The sequence below is a fragment of the Amphiura filiformis genome, chromosome 1 (assembly GCF_039555335.1).
Source record: "Amphiura filiformis chromosome 1, Afil_fr2py, whole genome shotgun sequence".
In the NCBI taxonomy this organism is placed as follows: domain Eukaryota; kingdom Metazoa; phylum Echinodermata; class Ophiuroidea; order Amphilepidida; family Amphiuridae; genus Amphiura; species Amphiura filiformis.
Genome location: NC_092628.1, coordinates 78,918,991 through 78,937,674, shown reverse-complemented (window position 1 = coordinate 78,937,674; position 18,684 = coordinate 78,918,991). Strand labels below are relative to the sequence as shown.

The following is an 18,684-nucleotide window of genomic DNA, read 5'->3' as shown; positions in this document are numbered from 1 at the left end:
CCAAATAGCTTCTCTGATCAGTCGAGTAAGAACTAAGCCACCGAGGGATGAGAAAATCGCCGGAAGCAGCGGTCAATCCCACGGGAAAAGTGGATCCCAATGGTCATTCTGAAGAAACCATCAGCCAAGATGGCGAAAGTCTAAAACTAGTGAGTATCTTTGGATTTGTCAATCAAAAAATCTAATCAAGTCTAATTTCTACAATCCTACAAATGCATCTATTTCATGAAAAATGAATTGATTTGAGAATTGATTCAAACTAAATTGATAATTGCATTGAATTCTTATCTTTTTAATTTGTGGGTGCATACAAAAACACTCACAATTCATGGGCATAGAACATTCTAAAACCCTGTCTATGCAGGGGTCATCCTTTTCAGCTCTTCCAATGTAGATCTAAAATACTTCCCAATCTGGCTTGGTTGTATCACCGGGTTGTATCACAAGCAAGGTATACTAAATACAGTTCTAGTGTCAGAAACAGTGTTACCAGCTTATGTATTTAAACTACAGATAGGCCTTCTGGTAACTTTGGGACACCAATAACAATGCTGAGTTAAAATGATGAACCTTGACACTGAAGTCATTATTCACAGGTCCTTGGTACAAATCCTGCTCAAGATCAATGCATCCAAGTGCTTCTCATGAATCAGTTAACAAAATACTTGATTCTCTCGCCATCTATGTTAAAAGTCACTACTAGGGAGCGTGTGTCTTTAGCATTACGACTGCAGGAAACTTTACCATGTAAACAGGCACCTGAAAAAGAAAAGAAAAGAAAATGTACAAACTTCTCATATCACACATATATTACTGGTTTAAATAAATTGGACTATAACAAATGTGACCTGTAGTTGTTATATTCTATTTCCAATGCTTACATTTGTGTGTTACTTTCTCAAATTACAGAATTGATTTGAAAATATTTGGGTTTTTTAAGCCTACATGACATAGATCATCACTAGCATCATAGCAACTAGCTTCATAGCAACTATAATAAAGGAGACAAAATAGAAAAGGTTAGTTTTGGCCTGCCTAATCATGAAGCTCTCATGGCCAAGGGGTTAAGGTGCAGGTCTCGTAAACCTGAGGTCCACGGTTCGATTTCCAAGTGGTATCACTTTCACTATTTTGTCTCCTTTATTATTTGCGATGGCGAGACTGGTGAAAAATTATGTATATTTAATTCCTGTCAATCATGCCACTGTTTTCCATATCATAGCAACTGTTCTCTCTGAAACCATCCTTTATGTAGAAACCTTCTATCTTAAACACTATGTGAATGCTTATTCATAATGAAATCAGCTATAATGTTTGGATATTTAGAAAGAATGCTGAAGGCCATGAAAGTTGCAGATTTTGATATAATAAAAGCTCCACAAACAAACTTATTTAGATATATATATAACTTTTTACAAATATTTCTGTTTCTAAATTCATATTAATAGACATGCCTTGTGACACTTACCTTTTTTCAATGCAATTGGTTTTCTTAGGGGGAAGACAGTTTGTTTCCAATGTGTTTTCTCACTACCTGGTCCTGTTGAAAACATCACCTACAAGAGACAAGTACAATATGATTACTTGTTTTTCAACATTGATTTATTTTGGTATTTCCAATTCAATGAATATTAAAATTCTGGTAGACCATCCCTTACATAATGTAGATGTGCTCAATCAGGACACTGGACTGGCAGCATCTGACCTGGGAACTGGGACACAGGGTAGAAGGATATAGAGAGAGCTTCTGTGTTTGAAAAATCCACCCAAAATAAGCAAGTAAGCAAGCAAGCAATATCAAAACTCCTACAACTTGTGATTTAGATTCAGTTCAGTTTTGTTTTTATGTAACATTGAAGCCAACTATGGTACAATTAGGATACAGACTTATTTGAAACTTTGCAGAACTGACGACTAGATAACATAGCATCACATGTACCCCTGAAGTGAGGTACGGTTTTACTTCACAACTATCAAAAGTATTTTCCCATTATAGTGTGTAACTATCCAAACACAAAAGTAGGGTCCCAATTTGAACTCTAGTTTTAAAGCTATGACAAAATCCCAACCAGTAGCCAACAGCCAGCAGTAACCAGTCTGAGCCATGCACACCCAAAATTTGGACGCCCCTATCGGAGGGAACTGAGCCAAGTCTACCCAATTTGCTACTTGAAATACCCTGAAATATCAAATCTTAATAGCTGATCAAACAAAGATACATGGGTCTGTTTTTTTAAGTGATAAATAAACAGTGGTCAGCATCTTCAAATGTCAAAAAACAGAACTTACCTATCCTTTTTTATAAATATCTTCATCGTAGCAATTTAAAGACACATTCTTAAACTTAAGTTAAAGGGAATCTGATAGTAAATTATCAAGACACTTACCGTTTTGGTGCAGTTCTTTTCAAATATGATGTCAAAGTATGCTATAATGCTCTGTAAATGAGATCAGACAATAAAATATTATCATTAAATGGACACACAATAAACACTAAATTAATTTTCTCCAGAACATTTGACTTGCTCTTGTCCTAGCAAAGCTCCCAAGAGGAAGATTCAGGAGGAAACCAGCATAGAAGTACAAAGTATGAGTCTTCAATTAGATTCCATAGAACATCCATGATTTGAACCTGAAACCTTCATCTCTATCTCTCTATCAACTAAGCTTGTGATTAAATAAGGAAGAGCTACAAGTTATGTCAGTATCAGATACGTATGAGGTTTTGTGATGTGTATTTTCTTATGTATTTTATTGTTCTTCATTCCATATTTTTGCCTTTATATCTCAGTTTCAAATTTGCCCCATGGACCAGATCATGTCACAAATAAGAACACAAGTTAGTTAGTTATTGACCCCTATTGGAATTAGGTGAGATCATTCCTATTTACCTTTTTAATGTTACTTATTTTTATTAATTTAATTAATATTATTATTAAAATGGTCATCATAATTCATTGGTACTTGCTGATTAGCAAGCATGGCTTTAACGATTCCCGAAGCAACCGCATACACTGTTTCACGTCATTGCGATTTGGTGTACCTCAGGGTTCGATTTTTGGGCCAGTCACAACATAATGATGTGAACACAGTAATATGTGGTGTAAAAGATAATATTTTTTTTTTTCTGATTTTATATTGCTTTTGCTCAGCATAATCATTTATCTATCCTTGTACTTTAGATCACACCATTTGGTGGTCAGTGACAGCAGTTAAGTTGATATTGAGATGAGGAAATTAAACCGGAAGAGGAAGTCTGAAATCTAAAATATCACAGTTTGGTTAGTAGACAACCATTCTTATTCAGTTGGCTTCCTCGAGAGAGTGATGTCAGTGCGTGTTCCAGTGCATGTACTGTGTAGTATTAAATCATGTGTATTGACTAAAAGAACCGGTATTTACACACATGCTCAAAGGCGGCATATCTGTCCACATGCAAAGTAACTTTGACAAAGTGCTGATGTCACTCTCTCAAGGTAGCCAAATGGACTATAGTATCCCGCATTTGACTGAATAAATACACAGAGGGACAGGATTACACATGCAGAGACAACACCATATTTGATAGCAATCTGATCTATATTCATATATATGAATGGAAAAGTTTATATTTACAGTCCACAAACCCAAATATACATTTTGAATGTGATGGATGTGCGAGTCACCTTTCAAACAACAAAATCTTACAATATTCTGGAAACAATTTTCTGACACTTCTTAGCAGATAAAGTAAGATATTTGAACAATTATCCTAGTTTCAAGCAATGTTTTGTTATCATGACAGGTCATTATTCTAAAGGGTTTTAATTAAAAAGGAATAAGCTTTTGGATTGAAAAAATCTTTTGAAAAAAAAAAAAACATTTTAGTAATCATGAAGTTTCATAGACAAGTGCTTTGGTCCATGCATTTAGCCTATCAGAAGGATATAGCTATAAAAAGAAAGGATATTATAGAGAAAAGGCTATAATAAGATGCTTTCAGTCATTACTTACAGTGCATATATCATCTCTTAAAGCTTCCAGCTTGAATTCAGATGAGAACTCTAGATCCTTGATGTTAACACTGCTAACATCTATACACTAGACACAAGAAATAAGATAAAGGGTGTTGTTATAATGTTGCCACCTTATCAAAAATATCAAAAATATAAATGCTGGATCAAATATGTGTTTAGTAATATTCTAAAATAATTTATTCCATCAACATAGGTCTGATGTGTAAAATATGACTACTCCTCTTTCAGAAATCAATACCTCCATCCACTTTCTCTTCCTCTTTTCCTTCTTTCTCTCCAACCATATGCGTGACCACCAGCGCGACTTTATGCATCCTAAACGTTGGATCATGGGCATTGTGCCACTTTATGCATCCTAAACTTCTGATCATGTGCACCAGTCATATGAGCTATAAGACAGGTGTTAGCAGACAGAAACTATAAACTGAAATTGTAATTTTAACTGTCTGATGAAAAAAAGTACTTTCCAATGAAAATGAAAAAGTACATCATTGCAGACTAATAAACTGATATGAAAAAGTACATCATTGCAGACTAATAAAATAATATGTAATGGTGGATCTTCATCAGACTATAGGTATTTTAAGTAATTCTTGGCCAAGCTGTGACATACCTGTTGCATCCATGTAGTGTACTAAAGCGTGTACACAGTGGAAGGTGCGAGCATGTCATCTTCTGGACCGCTTTATATGTGTGTGTATTTACTGCTGAGGTCCAAGTGTGGTGAGTATTCCACCTTGGCCATGAATTATTTAAAATACCTAATGCAATAATATCTCTTTATCAGAAAAAGTTACTATATTAACTTGAATTCAGTCATTTCCGACATCGTCTTTCTCCAATGTGTTTCAGCTATCAGTTACCAATGATGGAGAAAGAATTTCTTCAAAATGTATGGAAACAAAATTGCAAGTATTTTGGCTTTGAAGTTTCTTTGCTGATATCTGAGACAAAACAAATACTTCCCAGAATCCAATGCAAGTTTGATATGATTTACCTTTATCATAGCAGCAGATGACATGACACATTCAGCTTTGGCATATTCTACACTGCACTCTTCCAGTACACATGTTTTCATACAGGACATCTTGAAGCCATAGACATCTTCCCAGAATGCAATGCGAGATGAGTGTGATTCCTGATCAGCTAGGGCTGCTAAGCTCAATGTGCACAGGTCTGGATATACTGTAGTAGAACAAATGCACAATATTCATCATATAATTTAAAGTGATGTGGTCCAATTTTTTCATGTTCTGTTTTGCATCTTACATTGAGGCCTACCAATAAAACAATGTTTCCAAATGTGACCGGATTAGGCCACTCAGGCAGCGAGGCTAATGTCGGCAAATACGAAACTGAGATGTAGCCAGAAATAGGTTGGGTTATAGTTATTCATAGACTATGAACATGTAAAAATGTGTAACTTCACAACCAAATCAGCTATAAACATTGGGTTTGGACTGATAGAAAGGGAAATTTTTACTTTATATCAACCTGATAATAACTAAATTTTGAACAAATGTGAGTGGACACTACGAATTAGCCGTAAACTTGGCAAATTGTATTCTGAGATACAGTGCAAAATATGTGTGAAGTCGTATTCATAGGTGTCTCAATTAGGCGCGACATGTTCCTCATTTGATAGCGTTTAAACCAATCAATAATCCTATTGCTGAAGAGGATAATAATCTTCTACATATAGAATCATTAAATAGCTCTAGTCTTTGTATGCTTTGGCTACATCCTGTTCAAGTGGTGGGTTACAATTGCATTGTATTTTGTCTAGGTATGTTAGACAATAAACAATGAGAGGACATTCCTGAACCTCGTTGACATGGGGATGATTTGAAATAACCGCCAATTATGACTTTATTTATACCAGGAATATGGAAAAAGAGACACATGTAAAACCGAAAAAAGTGTACCATTTTGTTGAAGGAGCAGAGTTCAACAAACCATAACCCTGCTTCTGGATATCGTTTGAAGTCAAATGATATACTATTTTAAAGCTTATGATGTATATTTTCTAAACACGAAATAAAACAAAATTGACCGGGGGCTGAGTTTACGGCTGATTCGTCGTGTCCAGTCACAAATATGACTTAAGCATGAGTGGACTGGATCGGGTCACAAATTATGGTTTGAATATGAGTAAAAACGTGTATGCCAATGCCGCATAGGATAGCGTATGCACTTCCGGTGTGTGGTTATTATCACAATTCACCACATTTTTGTTGACTCCATTTAAATGAAAGATGTCTCTGGTGTTTAGTCTACTGGGGTAATGAGAAAAATATGAGCTTTCTCCTATTAACAAAGTCTGTTTTGATGAAGAAATATGGGGGATGAGGCTGTCACACCCCTGTAACTTAATAACTACAAAACTTGGCACAAGGTATGAAAAACTCACAACATTTGTAGAAAGTGTGTGTTGTGAAACACCTTACCTATGCCCCCTGGTACCAGATATTTATCCCTGGCATACAGCACGGTGTCTAACATAGATTCAAACAGTAAGAAATATCCCATCCATTCGGATATTATCACATCAACCTGTTACAGAATAAAGAAGTAAACAAACAAACAAAACATAATAGGATACATGTTACAGTTATTCAGGGATGTAGCTACTATCTAGTATCTAGCATGACAAAAATGTCAGTTCATCAAGATTTGAGGCCTGATTTGAGGTGGCTTAAATATCTGCAACAATAATGTTACAAATGTGACAAATTGCTCAAGTTAATCCTGCAGGCAGTCTTGGCAGCCCTGCTTGGAAAATGAAAAAGGAAAAAAAAGAAAAATATTCTAAGATATGATGACAGATTCTGTACTACCATGTTGAATAATACATATTGAGCAAGAGTCAGTGTTCAATTTTCAGAATAGTTTCAGCAAATGTATAGACCACTTGACATGTGACGTCATTGCCCGGCAGTATGCGCACGCATTATGGTACTTTCCATTGTTCTTTGCCCTGCAGTGTGCATGCGCATCGTAGAGTGCTCAGGGCATGTGTATTTTAAATCTCCCACCACGTTTCATATAGTACAAGAAAGCCATTGAACAGTGAAGCGGTTCGTTCGGGCATATCGACAGACCAATCCCTCGCTTTTGTTGATAAACAATGATGTAAAGGGGTCTATACAAACTAAGTAATTATATTGGTCTTTCTTGTTTATTCCACACATCGTTTTCTTATGGTTATTTTGTTCTCTTCTCACTACTTGGTTGATACAACATCAACCGGCATATAAACAAGTTGCAGTACATCTTGCATGTAAACAATTCATTCTTTACAATGTACTTTTTAACTTTCGCTAGTTTCCTTGTTAACAGGTACCTTGTCAACAGGTAGGTCTATGTCTTCAAGGCGTCCCTTCACCAGTGTGATGACATTACTTAACCCATTCTCTCTGAAAAACAAATACAGGAGAATGATACAATGTGTCGGTGCAATACATGGTAACATGATCAACTACAATGAGCTGGATGTTGCACAATAAATTTGTCATCATACATCATAAACTCCAAGTTAGACTTGATAATATCACAAATATCCATACAACAGAGCTTTCAATTTGGAAGAATTTGAATCACCAATGAGGTAATCCATTTAAACTACACTCCCCCATGGAAGATTTTGGAAATATCTTCCACAAGGGGAGAATGAATTTTAAATGGAATTAGCACATAAACCAACTCTATTTGAAACTCAACCTCATCCTGTGGAAGATTCAGGTTAAATCTGTCTCAGAGGGTATAAGAAATTCAAAGGGAATGAAGCTGCCTAATGTGTTCATTCCATTTGAAAATCATACTCCCCCTGTGGAAGAAATTTCCAAAATCTTCAAGGGGGGTGGATTTTAACTGGATTAGCCCAATTAATTGTGTTAACAAAATATGTTTGTGTATTTGAGTGACTGTTGGCACAAAAATGGGCTATTCAAATTGAAATCCAAGCACCCCCTATGGAAGACATTACCTTAATCCCCCACACAGGGGATATAGATTTCAAATGGAGCACCCATTCAGGTAATCCTGTTTGAAATTCACACTCCCTGTATGCAAGATTAAAGTCATGTATTCCACAGGGGGTGTATGGATTTCAACTTCAATAGCACAATGCAGCTAAAAAGCATTTAAGCTAGACATATCACAACATACTTTCTCAGCCAGGTTCAGCTCCCAGATTTGTATGGGTAAACCAGTATGATTAGCATTACCTTCTTCATCCAGGAGAATTTCAAGCTGGCTCAAAAAGACTAATAACACTTATTATGAGCTTGATCTCATACTGTCACACAGCATTTACTCATTTTTTGAGCTAACTTGATTGCTTATTCAGCACCTGGTTATATCACTCATTAAAAATGAAATAACCATGATTATATACCTCATATATATATTCCTGTAATCTGATTGGTTGAAAGTGCAGTCATTGAATTAACTATGCCCTCAAAATGAACTATGGACTGGTCATGGAAATGAACTATTGACCGGTCACGTTCATCCCGATCAAACTGCGCAATCGCAATCGCAACATCCACATATCCATTTGGTATATAAAACAAATATTGACTGCTTTATATTCGGAACATGGTTAAGATTATAGGCCCGCGGTGATCTCAAAACCATGCTATGACACTCGACTGCGCCTCGGGTCATAGCATGGTTTTGAGATCACCTTGGGCCTATAATCTTAACCATGCCCCTCATAGCAGTCAATATTTGTATATCAGGTCATACCTACCTGACTATATCAATAGCTTGGTGTATAATATCTGACTGGTCTACTCCTATGACTTGCTTAGCTCCTGCTTTGGCTGCAAACATGGACAATATACCAGTACCACACCCAACATCTAATACAACCTAGAGAATATGAAAGATAAATTGATTGTCAAGAATTTAAGAATAGCAATAAATGTGTGATCTTTGATGCAATTGCAAGATATAACAGTAATGGATATTAAGTATTCTACCACAAATAAATGATGGCTAATGGCTAATTGACTAGTTTCATGTTCTACAATTAATTTTTTATAACTTCCGTGGTATGTGCTGTGCACCGAGAGTGCACAAGCGTAAACGCAGAAACAATAAACAATCACGCTGATTGGATGATCAACGGTCTTGACAACAAGACAGTTGACCCATTGGTCATCGCCAGGTAAAAGGGGAGGAGACCTCGCCACTTCTACACGATTGCTGATGACAAGCGTATAACAGGACCACAGGAGAAATAAAACATTTACTGTTCCAACCCCAATTGATAAGTTGCTTATTAAAACTAGCATGGTTCTAGTAAAGTACAACTTAATACTGATGGCAACAAACATGAAGACCATAACAATAACCATTGGCTGCATTAATTGCACTGCAACTCACCTTATCTGTAAATATATGTTTATTGTCATACATGAAATCTCTATAGCTCTCTGTCCTCACTTTATCCTTTAGCATCTCCTCATGGATACCATAATGACCGTAAGAATCAAAGTAAGCTTGGTCTTCATCCTCTGACATCTTCTGCAATGGGAGCTTATCTAATGAACCATCTGATGAAGACATCAAGATCTTCTGTGCAACAGACCTATGGAATAAGTGTACCATCAAATTAAGTGAGAACAGTGTCATGTGACTTGGATCTGCAAACTTCTTTAAGCAACAGTAAAATTGTAAGTTTGTTCAGTGACATGCACAAAGAGGGGCTCTTCACTTTTTGAAACCATCTAAAAAAATTGGGTCAACCTTTCTGGGTGCAGTCATTCGGGGGAACAGGATTGTGTGCCCCCAGTCAAAAAATCCTGTGCACAGCGCACACCACTGACTATAGGTCTCCACTTCCTCTGTAATCTCTTCACTTTTTCAAACTATCTAAAAAATTGGGTCAACCTTTTGGGTGCAGTCATTCGGGGAACAGGATTGTGTGCCCCAGTCAAAAAAATCCTGTGCACAGCGCACACCACTGACTATAGGTCTCCACTTCCTCTGTAATCTCTTCACTTTTTCAAACTATCTAAAAAAATTGGGTCAACCTTTTTGGGCGCAGTCATTCGGGGGAACAGGATTGTGTGCCCCTCCCCCCGCTCAAAAAATCCTGAGTTTGTTTCACCAATGTGCCATTGCTAAAAGTGGGGATGTGTGAAATGCATAATATGTACTAACATTTTCATGTATATATATGATTCTTGGTCAGAGTTACTCTGACCAATGGAGTTTTGCTGAATGGAGTGACAGATGACTGTTCCAGGCCTACCCCAACATTGCTTGGAGAGGGAGTGAGGACATTCAAAATCTTAAGCGATAAAAACCTAGTATTATTTCTTGCTTTGCCCATTATGCACATGAATCGGATCTTAAATATATCAAGTATCAATAACAATTTGCATAAGATTGTAGGTTAGGGAATAGGCTTAGGATATGATTTACTCAAGCTTAAGCTACACTTGGAGTGGGAGTGATAATTAATTTGCTTTTAAAAGCTACACTCAGAATGGGAGTGATGATTAATTGCTTTTTGACAAAGAGATGAAGTACTTTTCGTTGCTTAGTCAACAATCAGTCACTTATCCCAGTGTAAATTAAGCTCAATCACAAACATTTCACTCGTACTTTGTGGTTCCTAGATCTTCCAGTGCTCTGCTAAGTTGCTGCTCCATCAGGCTAGCCTTTTGCTCAGTCTCCTGTAACCTATGTAGTAATTCCTGGTAGGCTTGAGTGGATAATGAAACTGTGTCATCATTGTTTGGTGTACAGGCAGCAGCAGCTGAAGCACCAGTAGTGTTCTCTTCCAGGGATTCAATGTCTGTTAAAAGAGAGAGATAATATAAAGGGTTAGTTTTTCATTTCTATTACATTGAGAAACATGATTTAATTTATGGAGTTCTGTCTAACTTTCATTCATTTCAATGAACCATTTCCAATATATCTCATTCATTGTTTCCAATGTCTGGAAATCTCATCTTTTAAGGTAGAAGGCACAAGCTGCTGAGCAGGTGTTGTCAGATCTAGTGCTGTGGAAACCCAGTCATGGCAAAAGAAATGTGGGGCAACCAAGCAAAACCTATGTGGATCTTCTTTATGATGACACTGGACAGGAACCAAACAAAATAAGCAGCAGCATGCAGGACAGACATATCTGGATAGCCAACCTAGACAACAGAAGTTGACAGAATGAATGATTGTCTGATTTATTTTACATTGTACAAATTAATTTGTTTTTTATGAGTTTACTCAAAATATAAACCTGCCTATTCAGGTTCTTTTGGGGAGATGAAAGCTTCACTACAAGGGTTTATGTCAAGAAAGATTTGTCTGAGATGAAAGTGGAAAATTCCTACTGCTGCATAAAATGGCTTGTTTACACACATTTTGATGTAAACAGTTGTGTTTTTTTCACAAGTCTTCACTCATAAAAGGCATCTACACTGCCTGCATGGCATTTTCAACAGGTAGGGAAACATTTTGGTCGAAAAAAGTGGTGTCTGCGTTTATTGGCGAAAATTAGAGATTTGGTATCACTTACCGTATAGCAGGAGAGGATCATCTGGAATGACTGGCATCATGAACTCATCCCCTTCCCATGGGGCATTGCTTCCTTCTGCAAGATTTACTATTGATGAGCTTGAAACAGTCTGCAAATAATAGGCACAAGATAAACAAAATGGAAGTATAACTATGAAGGTTATCAAATGTTTGGCTTTGTCAGTGGTTCCTTATCCATCACAAGAAAAAGGTTATGAATATCTACTGAAACTATTAGGGTAGGTGTTCATAAACCGAGTTTGGTATGAGCCCCCTGCATCAATCAAGAGCAGACAGTTTTAAAGATCTATGCACATTCCTGACATCCCATTTCCTTAGCAATCTTTACCAAGATTAAATTTTCCTCCAACACGAAAATGTCATTACAATATATTTTCCTAACCCTAAAAAGTCTGATTTTTGCTCCAATTTTCTAGCACCCACACATTTGTCACACAGGCAACCTCTTTTATTCAGCCATGATGGAACTAAGCATTTGAATTTAGAATTCAGTGCCTTCTCACTTGGGTTTTGGTAATAAATAAGCAAGTTTTGATGATCCAAGGTGGTGTAAATACAACCACTCCTTGAAACTTATGTACACACCTTGGAGCGAATGTAATTGACCATCTTGATGAAACTAATGCAATCCAGATCTGAAAGGAGTGACAACAAAATATGATATGATAAGATGTGTTACACATTTTAAAAAAACACAATGCTACACTTTAAAGTACTAGTAGAATTTTCAAGTTGGTTTAAGGGAAGGGGTATGAGCGTTTGGACAGTATTTATTGTGGGACATTAGAGCACATCAGACATATCGAATTGCATTCTGAATCGAAGAATGTCCTTCTGATATCAAATAATTTTGATTTTTGAAATTCGCAATGTAATACACATTTTATGGCAAATCATTAAAATTGATATTTTTGATATTTAACAGTACATGAAGTAAACTTTATAAATCTGACGATTTATACTTAAAGTGTATGTAGGTGGGATGAAAAGCCCACGATCAATTGAAAATTTTGACCTTTCGTATTGAAGATATGGATTTTTTTTCCCATAACACCAAAAAAAATAGGTCTTTTTGGAAAAAAATCCATATCTTCATTATAAAAGGTCAAAATTTTCAATTGATCGTCAGCTTTTCCTCTCAGCTACATACACTTTAAGAATATATCATTAGATTTATAAAATTTATTTCGAGGACTGTTATATATCAAAAATTTTAATAATTTGTCATAAAATTTGTATTATATCGTGAATTTCAAAAAATGAAAATTATTTGATATCAGAAAGATATGCTTCGTATTCAGAATGCAATTCGATAGGTCTGAGGTGCTCTCATGTCCCACAAAAATTACTGTCGAAACGCCATAAACGCTCATTCTAGATCCCTTAACTGACATGATGACAAAATTTATTATGTAAGTTATAATTATAATGGTTCCTTGAAAATCACTTTAAAAACAAACAGCTTCATTGAAAATTAAATGTTGTGAAATCAAGTTTAAATTGATTTCTATGTTGCCTGCACTGTGTGAGACAGAGGCTGTTGCTGAAAATGCTCATAGGCAACTGTGTCATATCCAGCATTTGCAACCATTTCCAGCTACCAGTAAAGGTATGCATAGATTCAAAAATAGGACTTCAATAGTCCATTGGGGCTTCCTTGAGTCAGTTGCATCTGACACGATCAAAGGCAGTGCATCTGTATGCCGCAGTCGCCACACCCTGCAGACGGGCTGGCAGATGTACCGCATAATTCACATGTGTATCATGTCTTGAGGAAGCCAAATCATGAACTGTCTCACATTCTTGATGTTACGATCAGCTGATGAAATTGTAGTTTCAAGCTTCTCACATCTACTATACAAACAAACAAACAAACAAACAAACAAACAAATAGAGAAATAGACACAGATACAAATATCTTCACATGTTACCATGTTTCTCCTTTATCCCAGCTAGGTTAAAGCCATGCATTTTGTCACAATGCGTCCATATCTCGTCAGCACAACTGGCCATTTCATTACAAAACAAGCAGGTGGTTGCAGGTGTATCCATCTCATTGCCTTCATCTTCACATTCCTGCCACATGTCATCATTGTCCTCTTCTCCTGAGCTCATTTTAAGTCTCTTTTGTTATAAACAATATCTGGTTGAAGAAGAAGGGGAAAAGATTAACAAAGTAAAGAACCTGTAATGCAGGCCTTCTCAACTGGCGGTGCTTGTGAGTGGGGGGGGGGATGGTCCATACATTCATCCCCCCCCCAATGTTGATGCCTGTATGTGGGATTCTGACCCAGTTTATCCTCATATTTGGCAATTGTAGCCCCCAAATCCCAAATTTTTTCACGCTACACACAAATTTATTCTCCTTTTGCACAATATTTCATCAGTAATAGCTTCAAAATGGCACAATTTTTCGAGCGCATTTGTTCCATAAATTTATTCTGTCGCCAATTTTGTTTCAACCGAGTCTTGATTTAGCAAGCACAATAAGGTGGTACCAATTTTATATACCTTTGTCGATGAAATTTTGAAGAAATTTTTCGAACATCTGACCTGCGCAAACCGTTAAGTGTGTATTTTCCATAGACAGACAAAATGGCGGGAGCCAGTCCTTAGGTATGGTATGTATCGTAGACGTAGGACTGGCGAGCGACCCAAGGACCTAAAGGTCAGGTCGGCCGGTGTGTTATTTGTTATGTTGTGTATATGTGTGCGCAAAAGAAGCGATGAGTTATAGAAAATCATTTATTTTCGGCTGAGCATGCGCGAAAGAGAATATAAATAACACATTTGAAGCAGCCTCAAGATTTAGGACGTATTCAATGAGCTTACTTCACTGTATTTACACTAGTGCCGTACTATTACGCTGCCTTTCGTATTCGCAGAGGAGGACAATTTCGACCTCCTCGTTTGTTTACAAACAGAGAGGTAGACAAAGGGCCTGTCAAAACTGTTCCGCTTGTCCAAATACTCAAGTATCAAAAGGATGGTCCACAATAGAGTGATTCACACAGCATGAATAGCTCAATAGGGGATTAAAAAACTGTGAAGTAGGACCATGTGCTTCTTTTGTCCAATTTAGCATCAAGATTTCATATGGAAACAGTTCAGACCCAGAACACGATCTTGTCCAGTTCCAATAATTGAAACTCCCGGCTCCGACCGGGAGTTCAAACAGGGCTAGGTGCTATGTATGTGTTTGTATGTGTTTAATCTGCATTCAAATACACACTTAGCCGTCGGTACGAAGAAATTGTTGCTCCAAAAATGATTGCAAATGAAATTATAGTCCGAATAATCAGACCCAGAACAAAATATTAATTTCTGACATGATCTTGTACTGGGTCTGAACTGTTTCCATATGAAATCTTGATGGCAAATTGGACAATAGAAGCACATGGTTCTACGTGACAGCTTTTTAATCCCTATTCAGGTTACGTGAATCACGCTATTGTGGACCATCCTTCTGATACTTGAGTGTTTGGACACGCGGAACGGTTTTTGTCTACTCTCTGTTTGTAAACAAACCAGGAGGTCGAAATAAATCCTCCTCGCCGAATCTGAAAGTCAGCGTAATAATACGGCACTAATGAAATTACACATTTGTAATCATTTTTCACCACAAAATATGATATGAAAACACAGGTGAGCTGAGCAATGTATGAATTATATATGGAGAGGTCAAACAGGTTGTTAATTATTGTCAATATTAATATTTTGCGACATTTATAATTAACGACCAAACGTTCGAAATTTGTAGTTACTACAACTGGATCATTTTTAGTTTAAGGCTATTAAAGCTTCTGGGTCTGATTATTCGGACTATACTTACACGAATGATGATGTCAAAAATATCACATACGCCGTTATGTCATCAACCAGAAACAACCGTACATGTAAACCCTGATTATTTCATTTATTTGCCTCAAACTTGATCGTGGTTTATTGCTCACGTTGACTCCGTGGGCGCTGCCATTAATTTAAAATTCCTATTTTATGTAGGAGCACCTCCACAAAAATGTGCCCGTTTTTTGCCGGTTACACTACATGTATGGCAAAAAAAAATACATGTTTGGCCTACATCGCAAAGCAAAATGTCCCATTCAGAGATCCCAGCAAAAGTATATAAAAACCATTTAAGTTGTGTATGCCTAGGCCTCTATTCATAGGCGTAGATCCCGTTTGATCCCAATATCCCCCCAATATTTTGCCAGGGGGGGGGGTGGTCCATACAATCATCCCCCCAATGTTGACGCCTGTGTGTGGTTCAAACAAAATAGATTAGCATTTCTTTGCCATAAAATGTTAGCTTTTACTGTCTGATATATCCCCTTTTATTTTTGAGCCGAACAAATACGGCAAAGCAAAGAAAATTGGAATTTACTACTAGCGCCACATGTCGCCAATACGTACTCCTTCGGTCATGTTGTGGTACGACCCTTTGTTGTGTATATCACCGTCCCGCACGCTGTGTACGTACTGTGTGTTATGAACATCGTGTATGCGTTCGACTAATAATTCCATCGTAATAATAAAGCGCGGATTCCGGCGTTTTATTCAAAATCACGGATTTTGACAAAACTACAGCACCTAGAGTCTTGATTTTTGCAGGGCTATTGGTTTAATAAAGTACAATTTAATTGTGTAAAAAAATGAATTTTAAAAATTCAGTGAGGGCGTCTTCCTCAGCAAATGTTATAATATGGCTTTAACCTCATATTTGGCCATTTTAGCCACCAAAGTGCATTTTTTTTCGCGCTTCCCATGAATTTATTCCACTTTTGCACCATATTTCATCAGTTTAGCTTCAATATATGATGGCACTTGTTGAAAATTTTCGGTCGCCGAACAGGTGCTTGATTCGCTATACTTCAAGAAATTTTTTCCAAGCCCATCCCCCAAAAAAGAAATCTATACGCGGGGGTACACATAGTTATTGCACCACCCCTAAGAAAAGTGGAAAGCAATGTGAACCGTTTTTGGTTCTATAGGCTTAAAACCATTTCCTTGGCTAGAGAATATTTTCTTTTCTATATTAAAAACCAAAAAAGTTCTTTAGCCAAGAAAATGGTTCTCAATGTAGAACCTTAAGCTTGAAGAACCTTCAACTTCAAGCATGACTCTATAGTCTATGCTTCAAAGCCTTCAAGGAACCGTTAAGAAAGATGTATAAGAACCGGTTAACCGTCAATTCAAGCTTGGGGTAATAGAACAGAAAAAAAAGTGCAATGATTGACACTGTGACACATAGCACATTAATAATGTGTCAGTAGCGTATCGGGTGGTGAATTCTCAACCAAAATCGCTTGCCCACCCCTTTGGGCGTGCCAAAAAAAATCTTGCCCCCCCCCCTTATTGACCTGCCAAAAACCTTTGCCCGCCCCCTTTTGCGGACCATGTTGACCTGAGACAAATATACCTACAGTAGGTATATTCGTCTCAGCTTTTGACGTGCCAAAAACAAATCTATGCTCCCCCCTTAAACTCACTTGCGGGGGAACCCACATTTAAAACCTTAAATTGTCTTAGGAAATTTTGCATTATTTGAACGTGCTCTTATAACGTTTTAAATTCCTACACCTTTTTAGGAGCTTTTAGGGTGTAATATAGAAACGGTGCCCAAAATATCTGTGCCAAAGAATGCTTTCCCCCGATCTGTTGGCCTGCCAAAAAATTCTTCCCCCCCTTACCGTGAACCCGGGGAACACATACTTATTGCACCACTTAAAAGGGCTGCAATAATTATGAGCCCTGGGGGTAATATTGGGAGGGGGAGGGGCAAGAAATTTTTGGCGAGCCGAAAGGGGGGCAACCCAGGGGGGCACTTCAATTTGAAATGGATATAGGTGTAGGGCTGGCACTTTCGCACTAAGGGGCATTCGGTGAGAGCAAAATGTACAAAATATGCATATGGGGTCATTGGGTGAGAGCATGATTTTGGCATCGGTGAGAGCAAAATGTAAAAAATGGGGTCATTGGGTGAGAACATGACCTTTTTTTTAAATGGAATCTTTGGGTTAGAGCCGAAACAGCGCAACGGAAACCTCGAAAATCGAATTTCTAGTTCTTAAATGGCTTCAAATTTCTTTGGTGTTTTTTTTTTCAAAATAAGTGACAAAATCAGCATAAATGAAAGTTGCTGTTAAATGACAAGTAAGGGTCTTTGGGTAGACTATGCCACAGTCGAATTTTATTAAAAATATGTTATTATTAGTCATGATGAACCCATGTCGTTGAAATCAAGATTATACTGATGTTTATTAAAATTAAAGTATTCAATAGTAAAAATGGTCATAAACAGTTAAAAATATCAGATGATTAGTGACAATATAAGCAATTGAATGCAACACTATCTTGCATAATTATTATAATGGCTCACTTTAATACTGAAAATTCTGATTTTAGAATCTACCTGTTTATTGATAGCGAACCCCGAAAATCCGACTATGGACTTTGAATTTTAAGCAGAACTTTACCCCGGGACTTTGCTCTCTAAAACACACTGTCAAGCATACTTGTTTATCAGTCCATTAACCACAAGTACTAAGCATGGTATAGTACAAGACGCGCTAGATGTTTGATGAGAGATTAACTTTCGCGTCCGACAAAAGCGCCGCAAGTACCACAGATAGTTGAGCACGATGTACTTAATGGTAATGGCGCGGGCCCGGAAGATTTAAATCATAGCGAGATATGGGCGACCAATCACAAGGCAGATCCATTTAAAGATGCATTACATCACGGCCAATTTTAGTTAGGCCAGAAATTGGCCTAACTCTCCATAGAGTCCCGTGTTAAAAATCGTAACCGCAAGGCAAAGTCAGTAGTCCACTTGGGAAGCTAACAAACAGAGGGAGTGCGGTGACTGAAAAGATCAGATGTGAAAATCTATCAGTTGCACACAAATCAATATAAATCAGAGTTTTATGCTTAAATGTAATAGCCAGAGTATACAAAATGGGCAAGTGGACTACAAAGAAGTCTAGTCTTTGGGTGACAGATCAAATGAAAAAATAGGGGGTCTTCGGGGGACAGAACATGTGTTTGTAAAAAAATATGGGGTCTTTGGGTGACAGCAACGCTGAAAAAGGGGGTCTTAACAGCCCTACATACGCGT

At 37.2% G+C, this 18,684-nt stretch overlaps 1 protein-coding gene across 1 annotated transcript; it reads right to left on the bottom strand.

The window, feature by feature from the left end:
* Window positions 1-620: 620 nt before the first annotated feature.
* On the bottom strand, window positions 621-15,533 carry LOC140154110 (protein arginine N-methyltransferase 3-like). The gene is made up of 14 exons (XM_072176721.1): window positions 15,400-15,533; window positions 13,499-13,710; window positions 12,153-12,202; window positions 11,548-11,656; window positions 10,635-10,827; window positions 9,408-9,612; window positions 8,770-8,891; window positions 7,360-7,432; window positions 6,464-6,569; window positions 5,014-5,201; window positions 3,994-4,080; window positions 2,388-2,438; window positions 1,469-1,556; window positions 621-759 (listed from the first exon to the last, which is right to left on the bottom strand). Exons 2-14 carry the CDS (start codon window positions 13,680-13,682, stop codon window positions 650-652), a joined length of 1,566 nt encoding a protein of 521 aa, XP_072032822.1. The 5' UTR covers window positions 13,683-13,710; window positions 15,400-15,533; the 3' UTR covers window positions 621-649.
* Window positions 15,534-18,684: the final 3,151 nt, after the last annotated feature.